At 29.6% G+C, this 19,283-nt stretch overlaps 1 protein-coding gene across 4 annotated transcripts in view; it reads left to right on the top strand.

Moving 5' to 3' along the window:
• The window catches only part of LOC129959499 (rho GTPase-activating protein 7-like), a 328,073-nt gene that overhangs the window by 177,769 nt on the left and 131,021 nt on the right, over positions 1-19,283 (top strand). For all 4 annotated transcript variants that reach the window (XM_056072353.1, XM_056072352.1, XM_056072355.1 and 1 more), the window contains one exon: positions 18,182-18,330. In XM_056072353.1, the coding sequence (XP_055928328.1) occupies positions 18,182-18,330 (149 nt within the window). The remainder of the gene's footprint in view (positions 1-18,181; positions 18,331-19,283) is intronic.

Genomic DNA, 19,283 nt, shown 5'->3' on the forward strand with positions numbered 1-19,283 from the left:
ATTATTAATCTTAAAAAAACTTTCATCGACTGAAAAATCATTACTTTAAGGCCAAATACTATTTCAGAAATCAATATTTGATTCCGAAAGCTTATGACTTTTCTCACCTTTATCTTTGATTTTGATCATTTTTTCATTTCCAACTTATTTTTATGTATTCGAGGACACTTATTCGAGAAATATGCCCAGTTTTTGAGACCTTTTAAGAATAAAACATATATAGATATTCTTGAAATGAAAATTACCTTGAATTCAAAATTGAATTTTTATAACTATTCTTGGAATGAAAATTGAAATTAACAAAGGCTTCTTTGACTTTGTTAATTTGAATGAAAATGACAGAAGAGAATTGAGATTTTAATTTTCCAATTTCTAAACGGAAATAGGAAATTCTTACAGTAACGATTCAATATTATTTCTTAACTATGACTTATTATTGGATATAACGAGATTCCTGGAAATGATTATAATGGCCTTAATGGCTTAAACAGCAACTGTAACGAAAATTATATATATATATATATATATATATATATATATATATATATATATATAATTGCTTTACTCTATCCGCTATCTATTTATTTAATCATTATTTCATGTTTCGGAAGTTTTAAATCACAATATATTTAACTTAACTTATGAACTAAATAAATTAATTGCTTTTTCAGCGTATAATTGCCCACGTAATTAATTCTTTGTTGAAACAGTCAAATGTTTCCGTGTTCGAGCAGCTGAGGACTTTTATCAATAATCATTTGTATTTCATTTTTACAAATTATTTTTAGCTTCTTATGTTTTTTTCTTCTTTGAGGTATTAATTTTAATTTTCTGCTTGAACTTCTGCTAGATATGTTAAAACCAAATTTCAAAAATGAATTCTGAGAAAAGTCTACCTTCCCATTGTCGCAATATCTTATAAATAATATTCTATTTAAATAGGTGATTTGAATCGTTAATTTAAACTCCAGACACTGATATCGCAGTTTTAATTCGATTGTGATAATGTTTCTTTATTATTTAAATTCTTTAAAAAACGTATCGCCATTTGGTTCATCTTGAAATATTACACGCTATTCTCAAGCTAGCCGGGAACGGCTTTATTTTTTTATCTCTCTTATCTCAGATCATTTAGGTGGATCTTGTATCAGTTTAAATTTAGTATATTATTTGCTTGCGATCTGTAATAATTTAGAAAATCAAATTTAACTATTATGTCAGCGGATTAAGGGTCACTGAACTCAGAATAAAGTTTCTCCCTTTCGGTTTCAACATTAGCTCTGGTGGAATAAAACAATTCAATTTTAAAACCGCTGGAAGGGTTTTAACTTTTACCATTCTACTGGATTGGCAACCTTAAAGCTGGGTTGCATTCAAACGTAAGGTTTTAAACACATACAATACAATTTTTTATTTAAGCAAAGTAGGCAGGCCTTTATTTAGATCGCAGCTATTCACTTTGGTTGCTAATTAAAGTAATTACTTTGGTTATGAATGCGAATGCAACCAGCAAAGCATTATAAGCATCTAATTAGTTTTTCGATAGCAAAGGTGCATCTCTACCATGCATTTATATTATTGCATGCAATTCGTTATTTCTCAAATATGTTATAACAGGTTGTGAATCATTACTCGGTGCTTATCTAAGAGAAATTCATTAATTTCGTTTAATAAATTAATTATATATTACTATCTGAAAGTATTTAAGTGTTGGAAACGTATGATAGAAACGTGTTATGTTTTTTAAATTAGCCTATTGGTTATCTCGGCTGCAGAGATGAAAGATCGTAAATTCGAGGCTATAGTCCTACATATTGCTTCTAAATATACTAATCTGCCTAAGATCCTCCAAGACAAAATTTCCATCGAGTGTTAAATGTTTTAATTTAGAATGGCATGAAAGTTTAGAAAGTAAGAGGCTTGCTCAAGTGTCGTCATCTGAGCATGATTTAAAGTGTCGAGATTTGTTTTGAAACAGACCTCGTGAGCCTCAAATACTATTAGATACTATTTTCACTCAGCTAAAATTTCTTCATTATTTTACGTGCAGTAGACTTTCAGCAATGTAACTGCTACATTAATTGCACTTTAACTGATTTCGATTAACCTACTTTTTTCGTCAATAAGCATTTTGAAAAAAAAAAAAAAAAATGGAGGAGGAAATATATTACTACTCTCCACCTTTCACATTTTCAATCAAAAATCGCTCGGGAAAAGTTTTAAAGAATTTTATTTTCACTATCATTTTGATTTATTTTAATTGAAAAGCAATTTAGTTTTTTCCAGGAGATCTGATTTCCAAACATGTACAGTAGGGTAGAATAGTAATGCCTAGTAATTTGGTAATATTAGGGAAAGTTGCTTTTTAGGTTCAAAAAGAATTTCAAAAAATTTGGTTGTAATATTACTATATCTTTAGATGCCGCAAAGAAAAAAAATTGAAAATTATAAACTTTGGGAAATATTTTTTATGAATTTTTCGTACGTGTAGGACGGTCTTAAATACATATATAAGCATTAAAACTAAAAAAGAATTATTAATTACAAAATACAGTAATAGTAGTAAAATATTTTTAATGTCAAATTTTGTGGGTTTTTTTTTTTTTTTCTTTTATATCTTCAGTGATTCCAAATGTTACAACTGCAAAGTGTTTGATTCTACTTCATTACTACATTTTACTGTCTTTTTTTAATTAACTGTTGGCATACTTACACGTGAATCAAATTTTGCTCTTATGTATACTAATTTTGCGATTAAGCCATAGATATTTTGAGCCGATTCGATCAGCAGTTTCGCAGCTCTTTCCACTACCTGAGTGTGACAAGGAAACTTGGTAAAGTTGATAACCAGATCCACTATACTATTTGGCTCAGCTTCAGATGCCTTACATATAAATATAATATTATCTGTTCAATATAATATCAATATTACCCAAGTGATTATAGGTTATATTGATACCTAGTTAGCTACCACAAGCGCTTTGAGGAAAAAATAAGCAAGAAAAAATAAATTACTACGAAAAATAGTTGAGTTTAATCAAGAATGGACAAAAAATACTAGTGTTTCAGAAACGGTTACTGGCTACAGTGACAATGCTGAAAATCAACAGTGTGCTTAACAAAAATAGCCAAAGCAACCAGATCTTTTAAATAAATCTTAAGACTTTGGCTGAGAGCATTGTGAAAGTGTATGTATTTGTGTGGTTTAATATTAAGTTAAAACCTTCATATACTTATGGTTCCAGATATCTGTTTAACCTTATCTCATATTCAAGATATCTCTGTGACGACCTCAAGAACGTTATAGACCCGATTATTCAAAGAAACAGGTACTTTGCTGCACCAGAAAATATCCTTTTTTCCATGATAAGTGATAAACGTAAAATTTAACGAGAACTTGGTTTACAATGTGTTTTAAAAGCAAGGACAGAAAATAGAGGCAGAGTCAGGAAATTTAAAGTTCCAGAGATTAACTTCGATGCAAAGGTTACTTCAATTACATCGACATGATCTCATGGCTTGAAAATGCCGTAATTGAACCCCCATCCTTTGTTAAAACACGTTTCCAGACACTCTCTCAAAGTGTTACATATTTCACTCACAGAAGGATCTTTCCCTGAAACAATTTTGAGATTATGTCTAATATAACAGCAGTACTTCATTACAGATTCGTAACAGGCACTTCAACTTCAAGCAAATCACTAAATTTCTCAAAAATAGGGCATTCCGACATTTGTCTTGTCTTTACTCATTTAGTGTGAGCCGTTTTTATTCACAACAAAGCACACAAACTAACAAATCACTTACGTTAATCAGTTACACAATAGATGGACCGGAGATGCCAACTCAATTGAAATAGGGAAAGTTGCTGACCTGACACCAGCTCTGAGCTTGTCACCACAAACAGACATATCTCCGCCTCCCCTCAATAACATCCGCTTCGGCAATGACCCAGAATCCTGGATGCCATGCCAATGCAATAGTAAAATCGTTTTTATATTTCTATTCATATTATAACGCGTATTTAAAACTTTTTACTTCATTATAATCGGGACATGCAAAAATCTTTGAAAAAAGTTCCAAAAAGTGTGTTTTTATGAAATTTTCAACATCCTTGCGGCACCTCAAAATGTACTCAAACATTTTTCATATTTTTAATTTATCTTATTTACAACAAAAAGCAATTTTTTGACGCTATTACAAATTAAAAATTAAAAGTTGATTACTTATTAAAAAAAAACTTTAAAATGTAGCAAAAATTTCAACTTTATGAAACTTTAACGTCATTGCGGCACCTCAAAACGTACTCCAATATTTTTCATATTTTTAATTTGTCTTATCTACACCAAAAGGCAACTTTTTCGCGCTATTACAAATTAAATTTTTTCATTCCACCCTAATGTACAATAATTTAAAACTAAAGTGTTTATACAGTCCTTCAGCAAAGTATCCGAACGCTGCTCGTTATTCCAAAGCTATTTATCGCATTAAAAGCATAAAAATAAGAAAAAATGTCTCTAAAAGTTTATATAATTGTGGGTTTTGTTGCAGGTGATGTGTTGATATTGGTACCAACTCTATTTTTTCAAATGATATCAATGTATTTGGAATGCAAATTTCATTAAATTAACTCGAATTCATCTAACACTTCTCTATTTGCATGAAACGGATGTTGATTTATGAGTAATTAAAATTCAGATTTTGAAATCTTAAATTAAATTTTTTACAATTAATGCATTAAAACTTGACCATTTTTCTTTAAAGGAATTTACCGACTTTCGTCAGGTTGCTTGCCGAAGCAGCATCTCATTGAGAGCTGCAGTGGCTGCTCTCTATGTTCAGCTACTTTCATGCATGAGGAATCCAATAGTAGACACCGAAATGAAAGAGCTAAAACATACATAAATAGTTGACAGATACTGAAGTGCAAATGACTTGTGAAATTCAGAATGAAGAACGCTAATAACCAGCATCCGTTTTGAGAGTAGAATTATTGCTAGAATTATTTTCAAAACAGTTTTTGTTATCTAGATAGTTTGCGTTGGAAAATCTGTTTTGTTTCTGAATTTTAAACTTCATCATATTTAAAAATGGAAAATATTCGAAATGGCTGGAGAAAAGGCGAAACCTTGAAATTGTTTAAGTTGGGCGCGTATTGCATTTATCTGATGAAAAAATATCATCTGATGAAAAGAAAATGTAAAATACCCTGCAGAAAAAAGAAAAACAATCCGTTTCCGTATTTTTTCACGATTTCAAGCCATATGTAGAGTTTTGTTAATCAATCAGTCTTGTTATTATTATTCATTATTATTATGTACTTTATCATTTCATAAATTTTTTGCCATATAGCGACATGAAAATAAAATTTCGGTCCACTTTATTGAACATGCTTGTTTTTTCATTGTATCAAAATACAATTAAAATGGGCGAATTATGCTAGAAAAAGCAAGAGCAACTAATTGGAAGATATTAGAGTAAAGTGTTTTTAATGTCGACTCTTTATTACCTTATGTATTAATGTAGTTTTAATGTAATTATGTAGTTTTTAAAATTCCCTACATTATCTCGCAACTGCTTTATCCGGGTAAAATAAGCATGTGAGCATCTAAAACTAAAACAAATCAAATCAGCAAGCTTTGTACTTATATGCCCCCCCCCCCCACACACACACAGAGAGAGAGAGAGAGAAAGCGTTTAGTATTTATTTGAAGAAAAAAAAATGCTGTTCTAGAAAAAAACTAGTTTGATGTTAAAATGAATAGCCCACATTTCTTTAATTTTAGATTCGTTCCAACCAAACGTGATATTTAGTTGCATTTAAAACTTAAAATAAAAGCTAGTAATTTTAATCGAATTGCAGAAAACTTCTTTATGAAATTGCACTGATATTCTTATTTACTTCCAAGCATGGCAATTATTTTATTTACAGCCTAATTTTATTTTTTAAAATTCTTCTCCCCCTCCTTCAAATCAGAACTTTCATCTGGATTATTACTGATTTATATCGAATTACCGGTATGATATGTACTGGCATGGAAAATCGAGAAAAAAATATTCTAAATATTTGAAATCTTGTGTCCAATTGCTTAAAATTTTTTCTCCAAACTTTTGATGCTCTACAGTTCTTCCTAAACTCCTTCAATTATAGTTCATAAATAAGAACTTTGATATATTAAAACAATTTTTATTGCTGCATTATCTGAGCCATGAAGATATCGTTGTAAGCCACGAGTATGGCATAATTTGCTAACAATCTGAAAGAGAAGAGCCAAATGAGAGCATAACGATTAAGACGGGATTTTCTTTGGAAGAGTAAATAGTTAAGTGTTATATTATTAAGTAAATTTTTGAACTGTGCTTACGTCATTGTTCTAATTTAATTTTAATTTCGTTATTTAGGGTAGCTTGAAATCACGAATTTCAGCTTTGTTTAACAAAATTTTCTTTGTTGCAGGAATTTTTAACTTAACTCGTCCCTTTTTCGAAACTTTATTAGGATTCATTTGAAACAAACCTCATAATTTAAGGCCGTGATGAGAAGCAATGTCTGCCCAAGACTCATGTGTAAGATGACTCCTGATAGAATCATTTCTTAAGCCGAACCATTTTCAGTCTGAAAGAATTTTCCAGCATTGAAAGTTTCCTAAACAATGCATTGTTCGTTAAAATAATTAAATTGAAAACAAATCTGATGCATTTCTTAACTTTGGGAAATTAGTCTTACCCCCGAAAGGAAAGCTAAAAGCTATTAATAAAATTTCATTCTTGTGGAGGACATCGGATACCAGTTTCCTTCTCTTAAATATTGAAACTGTGCTTCATATTTTTTTCTAAAACATCTGCTGTTCTATATCAGACTGCTTTGTTTAACTCAGTAATTGAAATGTCGGATTTCCTTCTTTTCTTTTTTTTAAAGGAACGTCTGATTGTATTTGCAAATTTTGTATAAAACCGCGAGTAAACTTATGGGAAAAACGCTGTCCTTGAGGAATGAGATATGTCTTGGATATCTCATAAATTAAATAATAATTTCAGATGTTTCACTTGGAAATTTTAATATTTTGATATTTTCTCATATTGTACTAATATCTTCTTAATTAATTGCTTTTGGAGATCAGAAAGATTGGGAGAAAAAAACAAACAAACGAAAAAAAAAAAAAAAAAAAAAAAAAAAAACAGAATGAAAATTTTTGTGATTTCGCAAATCTATAAACTTTGTGAATAGTCTTCTGAATTACGAATCTTTTAAAGGATTTTATTTGATGTTCAGTGGAATGGAATTTATAAAGAATGCTTTTTTATAAATTGTTCGAAAAAATAAAAACAAGAGATGCAAAAGTGAATCCATACACCAGATTAAAAAAAAAGAAGAAAGAAATGTCTTTATTCTAATCATAACGGAGGGGGAAAACCCTTTATCTCAGTCAATGGAATTTTTTTCTTTGCCTTTCAGTTTTTATCTCGTAATCGCATTTGAACAGCAGATCGATGATATTCGAAAAACTAACGATGTTTTTGAACGTTGCTTCCTCGTTGCGCCGACAAAAGAAATAGTGCAGTTTTATTTCGGAGTGAAGTACGATCTCAATAAACACTCCTTCCTTAGGCTGGTTACACACGCAGCGTTTATTTCCGATGTGGACCACTGCGGTTATTTTATCGTTACCGCTCCCAGAAATTGAAAATTTACACACACGGCGGTAAAATGTCCGTCGCCGTTATAAGAGTCGACGTGATTTCATCAACAAATTTAATTTAACCGTGTCATTTAAACTATTTACTGCTTAAATTTAATTTGAAATGAATAGAGTGCATATTCTATTTTTATTATTATTTTGTCGTCAAATGAACAGTAAAGGGGGGGGATTTATTTGTATTTATTCAATTAATGAAAAAAGAGAGGAGTCAGGAGCTTTTTACACGTTATTTGAAGATTTGAGATAAAAGAAATTGACATTGAAATTCTTCAAACACTTCAGACTGTCGAAGACTTCCTTTGGTGGATTACCTGGGTGATTAAAATATATTAGCACAAAAATACCAAAATCAGGAATTCCATTTAGTCTGTAGAAATGCTGGCAATAACTTTTGAAATCTATAAGTTGGAGTATTAAATTGCATTAAGTACAATAAATGTTTCACTTACAATTATTTTCGTACATTGTTATTATAAAGTTTTGAAGGTAAGTTTGTTCATTGATGCAATCGCTTAAAAACATACAAATATGAACAGAGATACGTTTTATACACATAAATATACAAATAGAAATTAATATACAATTAATATTACTATATATTAATTATATAATTAGGATTACTATCCAGTTGTGTTAATGGGCATTACCGACAGTAAATACCGTTTTATTTTGTGCTTGCCAGGCACAGAAAATCCAAAAGTTCCATACTTTTTTGTTGGAGATGCTGCTTCATTTAGGCTGCATAAAAATTTGCTAAGGCCATATGCTGGAACACATTTGACAGTCGAAAAGAAAATATTCATCTACGATTTTTCAAGCAAGAAGGTACACAGAATGAACTTTTGATATTCTCAGCAATATATGGAAAATATTCCATCGGCTTTCTAATGTTCCATCACAATTTATGCATGATATTATTAAATCCTGTATTATTCTTCATAATTATGTTAGGGATAGAGATGCATACATGATTGAGGATATAATATCAGTTACAGGGTTGAAAGTTATTCAAGGAAAGAATATTACAAGACTAGACTTCAAAGCAAACAATATGAGAAACATTCTATGTAGATATTTTATTTCAAACGCAGGCATGGTTTCCTGGCATACATCTATAATATAAAATATTCTTAATGCATATTAGAGACAGATAACTATAAAATAAGCCGCTTTCTTATTTGAAACAAGTATTGCAAGAAAAAAACGTTTTTCTTCGTATTATTTTTATTTACTTGTAAAATATTTTTTTATTAGAAATAAGTTAAAAGCACAACAAAACTTTTTTTTTTTGAAAAACGTAATATTGTTACTAATTTTCAAATAATGTTTATATTTTTATTAAAAAAAACTGTTTGTGAATAATAGCCAGTTCAGAAATAAAAAATAATTTATAATTAAATTTAGAAATAATAGTACAATGTAAATAAAATTCTTTGGAACTAGAGAGTGTTATTACTATAATTTCTAGATTCTCAAAATTAAATTTTTCTACCACTCCAACTTTTTTTCTAGCAAGTACTTATAAAAAAATATGGATTTCCCATAAATCGTTTCTCTTTTTCTTTCGATAAATCAAAGTCATTACAAATTTATATGCAAATTTCATGCCAACCGCTGCGTTTCGGTCTTTAAAAATCCATAAAACTGGCCTTTCTTGGATTAAAGCAATTAAAATTTCATTTTCTATATTTAACTCACTCATGTTCATAATAGATGAAAATCTATTGGTGCTAAAAAAAAATTGTGTTTCACGCAGAAAGTTAAAACTCACTCTGAAAATGCAACACTAGACGTTAAAAAAACGCCGCGTGTGTAAGTTTACTTTTGACTATGTGCGCCAGTACTTCAACGGGATGGTAAAAATACCGTTGACGCCGACGTGGCAACCGACGTCTGCATAAAGTCCGCCAAAGGCAAATTGAACGCGCCTTTATTTTTCCTCCAAATGTGTAAGTTCTAATATAAGTCAATACACTACTGTTGTTATGGCGGCGACGGTGAATCAACCGCGTCGGAAAAATCCACTGTGTGTGTAACCAGCCTTATCATGAAGAAAACGTTTTCTAATAAAGCTGTGATTTTTTAGAGATTTCATTTTCAATGACGATCGAATGATTCAACAGGATGATGAATGATGTAGTAACGGATTAATTCAACGTATAAGAATAATTTTCATATAGTCACCTTCTTTCAAAAAGCCATTTCGCCTTCGTCTCTTACATCGATTTCCCTTCATATTAGTGCCGAAAGCCTATTTAATGGCACTTAATAACGTTCGGCAAATATTATTTCTTTTCTTTATTTGACAAAGTGGTAAATCGATGTTTGCAACATAGTCAGATATTTTAATAAAACAGAAGCGCATACATGAGAAAGATGCAAATAAGATAATTTTTTGTTGGTCTGACTTTTTAAAATTTAAAAATAAATGCCTTTTGCACCATTATGAGCATAATGGGTATTTACGATTGCTGAATAAAAATGGAAATGGCTCAGTAACATCACAATTGAACTGGAAATAAAAATTTTACAATTTCGTATTATTTTTCAAATATGTCAGTCCGTTTTGAGACATTTTTGAAGATGGAGGGGAAAATGTGTTTCTGAAAGATTAAAGTAGTTATTAAAAAGTAGGCAAATATTTTAATAAATTTCCTTTTTGTCCTGTTGAAAACATCAAAATTATGATTATTGTCAAATAAAAACAATTCGGAAGATTTTTGTGATGAATTGTTATAAACATAAATCCATAACATGCGTAGTACTGAAATCGTTCTTATTACTTATTTGTCGAATAGCAACAAACGTTATGCAAATTCTCTGTGTTTCGTTTTTACAGCTGCATTCAATTCAGCGCTTTGTTTACCTAATGAATGGAGCTACAGAATATTATTAGAAATGCTTGGAAGAGAACTCGCCTTTACCTCCACGCAGTCGGAAGTAATCAAGATGATAGGGAAGAAGCAGAAAGTTTAATCGAGCTTGAAAATAGGCTTAGCGCACTGATGGCTGCTTATCTCACCAGCAATTCAAACCTGCTATCTAATTAAATTACCCTTTTTCTATCTTTATTAAGATATAGCAAAGGACGGGTTATATAAATAGATAGATGTTCCGAATATAGAACTTGTGGCAATTTACCGTCGCCAAATAAGTAAGCGCTATGATTTGCCAATGAAATTCTTCCACAACTATTATCTTGCAAAAAGGATTTTTGCATTATATTAAAATTCAAAAAATTGTCTTTTTAATTATCTCAGTTTCATTTCCGTACAATTTTTCTTTTTTTTCAATGATTTTTAAAAATTTATTTAGTACACAATCTGTAATAATGTTTTTAATATTATGATGAAATTCAAATTCGTCCATCAACACATTCAATCGCGTTCTTTTGCTAGTGTTCAAATTAAAAAAGATTTGCATTTTTCGGGCATTCATTCAACGCAAGTAGGATTTTTATTTCTGCTTTTATTTTGTAGTAAATATACTTTTTAATTTACATGAGCAATAATTTGCAGTTGGCTGATTCAATTATTTTCATATTTTTCTGTCTTATCAGATTATAAGGTGCAACTCTGAAGAAAAAAAATCCATTCTATATTAAGGGTTTTATTGTCTATAAGTTCAATAAATTGGGCGAACATACTTGTCGCCAAAAGCGGCTAATTATTAAAAAATTGCTAGAACGCCTTGTAAAAAAAATATTAAAAGCTATTTAAAATGTTGTAAGTTAAAAGAATTATATATTACTTTCAATTACCTATAAAGGAAAAAAAAAAAAAAAAAAAGATTTTCGAATAACAGTACTTGAGCTTCGAAATCTTGCTAATATGGGTGACGTTTGGCATTAAAGAGTTAAAATAATTTTGCGAACTGATCGCAATTTAAAATGTGCAAATAATGAATAATGAAAATTAAATTTTACACTAGAAGTTACTGCATTGGTAGATTTCTAGAAAAAGATTTTTTTTTTTGTTTTTTTTTTTTGTTTTTTTTATGTATAAGAAGTCAAAAATATCTGCTTTTAAATTTTCTTTAAATTATGTTTAGTCACAATTAACTAGAATACTTAATTAGCTTTACTAAACACATTTTTGTAGTCAATATTTAATTAAAGCTTTCTTTGACAAATTGCTTTTTATATAAATAAATCTTTTAAAAAATTTAATAGAAAATGGTGTTTCAAACATGTTCCTTTTCTTAAAAGCCATTGAAGTTCTAATGAGTTTCTGAAGCCTTACCGTAGAGAAACTAACACTGTAACTTTAACCCCTTAAAGAAGAATTTTTTTCTCGAGACCCGTTCGTCACTGATTAGAATTCTTTATTTAAAACCACAAATTGAACTGAAAAAAGGGGAATCCTTACAGTTTAGGAGAGAATTCGTATAATTAAATATCCTGTGCGATCCAAAAAAATTTTTTACTTAGAGCGCTATTTACGACATTTCCGTTGCAGTGGAAAAAAAACGTTCGAAAAGAAAGGAACTAATGATAAAATTAATTTTCGGGTCGATGTCAAGGTTTATTAAGCTTCGAACTAAATATATTTACAAAGTAGTTTTTGCTTTATGATATAAAATCATCAATACATGATGAATAATTTTTTAAATAACAAGAATATTCTCGAACTGAAGAAGTTTAGTCAAGAATTTTTAAGTCATTAGATTTTATTTACCGTTTGACTGGTATTTTTATTACGTTTGTAAATTTTAAGATAAACCCGTGACTATTGTAGAGGGAGAACGGAAAATAGTATTCGAATTGTAGCGAAAAGTGGGAATTCCCAATTAGATTTTTTGATTAGAATATTAGATTAAAAGCAATTTTAAAAGATCAAATCAGACTGAAATACGGTATGTAATATTTCTGGAAGTCTATTTTTAAGATTATTTATTTTTATTTTACATTAATAGTCTTCGGTTACCAGCTGGTGCAGCTATATTATTACTGATAATGATTCAGTTATAACAACGGAATTTAAAATGCGCAAGCTGTTTGAAATAGTTGTTATTGTTATATGCCATATTAATAATTTGGAGTTGAAAGTTTTGTAAGATGCTCCAAAAAGAATACAGTATGATAATGCCGCTACTTTTTCACACGCAGCGACATATAAACTAGCGGGGCAGAAAACTAGCTAGTTTCCTCGAAACTGTCTTGCATACTCTTCAATAAAAGTTTTATCCCTCATCTTTCCGCATAAAATTATGGACTATGGGTAAGGCCGTGAATGGATGACATTGGTGAACAGTAGTTACGAAATATACATCTTTAGCATGAATCTTGTATTGAATTTGTTGTAAGATTGGTTCAGCATAGATAATTTGGTAAAAATTTTGGATTTGGATTTTTGGATAGATGGTAAAAATTTTGGATTTGGATTTTTGGATAGATGGTAAAAATTTTGATACCTGCCCCCCCCCCCAAAAAAAAAAGTCCTGTAGCATTCAGTTAAAAATCAACTGAAAAATTTCTTTTCACATTTTAAAAAGTATTTGATGCGTAAAATGTATTTGAAATGTATGAAAACCATTTTTTAAAAAGCATGTATCTTTATCTAATTCATTAAAAACATTGTTTCGGCTAAAAAATGTTTTCCAATATCGATTTTTCTTAAATAATCTTGAATATCAGGAATGGAAGAAGGCTACGAACCTTCTTTCCTCACTTCATAAAGGAAAAGCATTTCGTAACCATAAAGTGAAGAATATTATCTTTTTATTGAGATTCATCGAGTCGAAAGCTATGTATAATGCTTTCTTTTTTTTAATTGACAAAATACGTTATAGAACTATCTTCATCGGAAAAATAAAATTTTTCTCTTTAAGATAGTGCAAAAATGCTATGAATTTCAGACTATGAATTTTGTGCGATAATTTATTTAGAAGTTATGGGCAAAAACATAGTTGGAAAAACTCCGAAATGTGATTTAATTTTTGAATAATTAAAGTACGAACAAAAATTGGGGGGGGGGCTTCTAGGTGTATATTCTCACCCTCGAAAATATATATGTGCTAAATTTGGTACATCTAAGTTCGACGTCTGTCTTGTAAATTGCCAATTTCATCTTTATTGGTATTAAAACAAAAAAAATCATTTTAAAATTGTTTTTATTCTGATAACTTATTTAAAAGTGGATTGCAATATTGAAATCCATTTTTTTTGTATCACATAAGAAAAAACAGACCAGTGAAATCAAGAAGGACGTTCATAGGTAAGTAGGATGGCAAAAAGTTGAAGGATGAAGACTAAGGGAAAGGTCAGACATTTTCCAACAGGCTAATGATCCTATTTTTTTTTCTTTGACTCTACTATTATATTTAACGAACAGTTTATTATTTTTAAGAAAAATCTTAAAGTAATAATATTTTATTCTTTCTTGTGTAGAATTCAGATAAAACAAATGATTACTTAAAATAATTTTAAAATTTCATATTAATAGCATCACGCTTAACATACAAATTTCTTATACGTTAAATCTTTGAATTGTGAAAAACTTTACGCGGTATAATTTTTAAAATTATTTTTCCTGTAACTATTAACCAAATATTTATAAAAATGGCCAATTATTTTAAAAACATCTCTGGCCCTATGCCCAGCAAAAAAGCTCGAAGGGCTGTATTATTTCCATTTTTTTAAGAGTAAAAATCTCGTCAAAAAACAAAAAATGCCTTCTTAGAAAAACTAGTTTGCTTTATGTGAGTATGTTCGCTTTTGAGTATTTAGCATTCAAAAAAAGGTCTTTGATTTTGGTATGTTACGGATCTGTTTTAAATACGGGAATATTTAACTAAATCTAAATTCTAGAGAATGCTAAAACTTTAAAGGTACTACACAAGCTTCTAAAATTGCGCGTTTATCATATGTCAAATAGTTTTTTTCTTTTTTGAAATTTGTACGTGTTTGTCTCTGGAATAGTCTGATCTTGTTTCAGTTTAATGACGTCAGAAGCTGGAATACATATTCCTGTTGTATTTCAAATTACTTGACGGCTGATACACTTGAAAGTTTTGTTGCTGTTATTATCTTTTCGCTTCTAAATTTATTTTGCCTGCTGTTGTGATTATAAACATTTGTAAATCTCAATTATGAAAAAGGGATCATTTATTTCCCTTCGGTTTGCAAGTGCATTTATGGCAATTGAGGAAATGATGAAATGTATGGCAGTCGAAAAATATTTAGTAAAATCAATGCGGCATATGTATACAATTTCTTCTGGTAGCTTTCTAAATAGCTTTAAAGCTTCTGGTGGTACATTAAACAAGTGTGGAAAGATGTTCTGTTTGAGTGACGCAATTTCTGCTTCAGACGTGTGAATGTTTCTTTGTCTACTTTTTTTCAGCCGTTAATCTTGTTTGAACCTGCGTAATAAAAAAAAAAAAAAATTAAAAAATGCACTTTTTCTTTTTCACGGCTTTTTCCCTCCTTCTTTTAAGTCCTAGCTTAATACTTAGTGGAGTAAAGATAAAGTATCTCCATTTTTAATACTCCATTTATTTAACATGACTGCTGAGGTCGTTTGTTTGGGATTCAGCCAGCACTAATCCTCAAAAAAGAGCAGAGCATTTAGAGTTCTGTCAAACATTCATCAACTTCATAACAGTGGTTAATGAAATTCGATTCAGTGGAACCCATGCTCTTCCACGTCGTGTTAAGGAATGGTTAAAATAAATTTTAGTTTTATCATGAATATTTATATGATTTTCTTCTTCAATCAGTATCCACACTCTTCACTTCACTTCGAAGATATCAAAAAAGCTTTAAAACGCGCTTCATAAATTTTCTCTTCTCTAACGGTAGGCTTTTCATATCCATTCCACTTTCTTTCTGGAAACATTTTTTTTTCTTCTTTTTCCCCGACTTCAATTTGTTTTCGTCATAAATCGTTAAGAGACGAATTAGCTCAACTAGGAAGAAATTCGGTGTTAGAGAAATTGCTTTGCACGTCATCGCATTATTTTCGTGTCTGCGTATTCCGAAATGTTTGTGTTTTTTATTCGACGCAATCTTTTGTTTTCTAATTAGATAGTGGATTTAAGTTCCTATCCGAATTTCCTAATTAACATATTTTAACTTTGTTGTTTTGCGGTAAATAAAAGTTCGGGCTATTATTTTAATGAGAGTTAACTGCTCGTTTTTTATATACATATCTCGTTGAAACGCATAAACGTAATGTTGTATATTAACAGAAAAGTTAGAAATGAAAGAACACTTGTGAGATATTATTTACTATTCTTCAGAGCAAGACTTCTGTGACCAAATAGAAATTTTTGCACTGGTCCCCATTTTTATCCTAAAATTTAGTAGAAAAATTAGATATTGACGATTAATTCATTTTTACTTGATATTAAACGAATTTTGCTTATCATTATTAAAGATTTTGAATAAAGGACATAATGGGAAGCTTTCCCGTCCATTGTATTATTCTCTTGAACCTACGTCGGAACTGACATATTGTTTAAGGCCCTTGACCTAAGAATTTATTGAATTTACTAATTAGATGGCACATCCTATTCAGGACATTTATTCTTATTTCGATTTTTATAATAATATAAAATGCTTTTGAGATATTGTAGTATATCTGAGTGATTTTTGCATTTTAAATAACTTAATATTTTCATTTAGTTGCAGATTTAAAACTAAATATTCAGTAATTCATTGCGCATATCATTGTGTGCAAACGGGTTAAGTAATTCTGCTCTGAAGGTTGCTCATTCTTCTAAAATTGGAATGGATATCGAATGTTTATCATCTAATTTTCCAGGACGTTATTACCCAATGTATATTTCTCTTGGATTTATGTGCTCAGCAGTTTCACTTCTTTAATACAAATGTGTTTAATATTAATTTCAAGTTAAAGTCAAAACTTTAATCTGCTATTCTTTAATAATATTATAATAAGTTTTATTTTTTTTAAAAAATTATGCTAACAACTCACATTGATTTCCAATGACTTTGAATACATGTCCTTTCAGCAACGACATTTCAATTTTCTGCTGGAATCTTCTTCAAATAATGACGAATAAGATTTGCGATTTTTACTGGAAATGTGAAATCGTTTTAAAAGTAGGACACAATTGGGTATATCTCAACAAAAATAAAAGATATCGCATTTTTTTTATTTACACCAATACTATATTTAACACCATTCTTTTACGCTATTGCCATTGTTATTGAAGCTCTTATCATAAAGAGAGGTATTTTTACTCATCATACAGAGAGGTATAAGAGAATGATCATAAGGCGCTATGCCACGACTATATGAAGGGGTATGCAAAGACATCCCATTTGAAATATTGCATGATTCGTTTAGCTATTGTGTCGTTGTAGGCCAAGCTTTACCGTAAATCAACACAGTCCCAGCAAACAGCATTCCACTTCTCTTGTTTTAGATAGTGCACAGAAGAGGGCTTTAAAAATACTTTAAAAAATGAAAGAGTTTTTTGGGAAACAGGCTTTACAAAGCGATTAAATGCTTAAGAAGATAAATTGCTTAAGATACTTCATGACTTTAGATGACAAGACTTAAGATACTTCATGATTGCTGGCAAATGAATATAACAACAGCATTGGAAAAATGCATCTTTTTATAAATGCTTCAGTAACACTAGCGATTATGTAGAAAAGTAGTGTTAGATTTAGTATTATGTAAATAAAATTGCCCTGATGTCTTGTTTTTGTGCAAATATACCCATCCGTTCTTTACTTTTTGGACGACCCTCGTAGTCAAATCCGTTTTTGTTGATTATTAACATTTGGAGGAAACACTACTGACAATAAAAAGTACATTTTCAATATACAATTTAATTAAACGGTTAAATAGACAAGTGATTTTTTAGTTCAATAAAGCAAATTTACTAGAAATATATAAACTATTTGAGAGTTCCCCTAGTTAGGGTTATTTTTTTTTATAAAACAGTCTCTTACTCATAATATCTGATATACTAAAAATAAAAACAATTGACAAAGTTAAAAATAGATTAACAATTAATTGGAAGCCTTTTTCTCTCGTGTTGTCTTCACCCGAAATAACTAAGCATGAGTAACAATTGAATTAAAGCCGAAAAATTACTTCTGTTTTTAAAAGTAAAATATACTTATAGCCTTTGGTAATTATTGCCTTTTATTTTTGACATTTAGGAGGTTGTTATTCAGAAACTAAAATTATCGTTATAGAATCCTCCTCTCTCAAAAACATCCTTTAAGGGGAAAAAAAATGCATTTTATGAGATGTCATGGTTGCCAAATTTAGGCTGATCTTATTCATCTATTTCTGAATCATCAAAACTTACCATTTGGAATAATGAAAACACATTTTTCCCGTAAAGAAAGAGAAATATATCGTAGGAACTTGCTTCATACTTGCGAAATCTCTTTTGAACATTTGCATGCGATTTCCAGCTTTCTGTTCTGTATTTTTAATATGCTGTAGTGATTTTAATTTGATATAAATCATTATTGAAAATGTATGTATTTCTAGAGTATTGATGAATTAGCTACTTTCATGCGGCAAATGAAGAGCGATTCTTATCAACTGCCCGCCTGTGCTGATGTATCTACTGATGTAAAAGATGACAAAGAAAATCGAGATGCTGTTACTCAAACAACTCCTCCTTCATTAAGTAGAAGGTGTGTATAAACATATTCTACAAGTTGAATTCATATTGCAGAATGTTTATTTTAATCTTTTGTTATGAATTTTTGTTATGACACCAACGGATTTTTTTAGTTGTGAAATTTGCGGATAATTCAGGTGCCTTATATTTATAAGCATTTTGTTTCGACTACTTGGTACTATTAATGTTATTATAATTGTTTTGAATATCTTTATTAGATAATAATTAAATGGGAAATATTATTTTCCTATAATACTGTAATTGAAATATTCAGTTATCATCTTGCCATACTTTAATATGACATTATATCTTTGACTATGAGTTAAAAAAACTTTGCAATCACAATCTTAAAAAAAGAAGGGAAAAAAAACACACACACACATTTTTTTTTATTTAATACATTTTATCTGCTGATATTTATTCCTATATTAATATTGTTAATCAATAAACGAAACTATCTTGATTTCAATCAGGTTTTTCAAAAGAATCGTTTTATGATTTTAAAATGAAATTTTAAAAAAGGCTTTGTAAGCTGTAAGTATAGAAAAAAATCTTGTATGTATTCAATGCGATTCTGAAAAACATATTGAAAATTCAAAAGGAATGAAACGTGGTTTGAAAATTTCTATTTGGCTACCATCATTGAAGCGCTGCCGATGAATATAAATTTGTTCTCTCTTTTAACATAAAAGTATTTTATTTTTTCCCTTAATTTATTACGGAAAAAAATTCCGTTAAACATAAATCTCCCTTTTCCCGATCTTATTCTAGTGGAAAGTATTACTACAGGGGGAAAAAAAAAACACCCTTTACTTTTTTTTTTTTTTTTTTTTTTTTTTTTTGTCAAATACACGTATAAATTTTTTTTTCTCCTTCATCTGAATGTCCTTCGAATTCGAAACGCCGAGAAAATGCGAAGTACGATGGATCAATGTATCAATACGACGGATTAAGAACTTGAATAAT

Source organism: Argiope bruennichi, chromosome X1, assembly GCF_947563725.1.
Source record: "Argiope bruennichi chromosome X1, qqArgBrue1.1, whole genome shotgun sequence".
Lineage (NCBI taxonomy): Eukaryota > Metazoa > Arthropoda > Arachnida > Araneae > Araneidae > Argiope > Argiope bruennichi.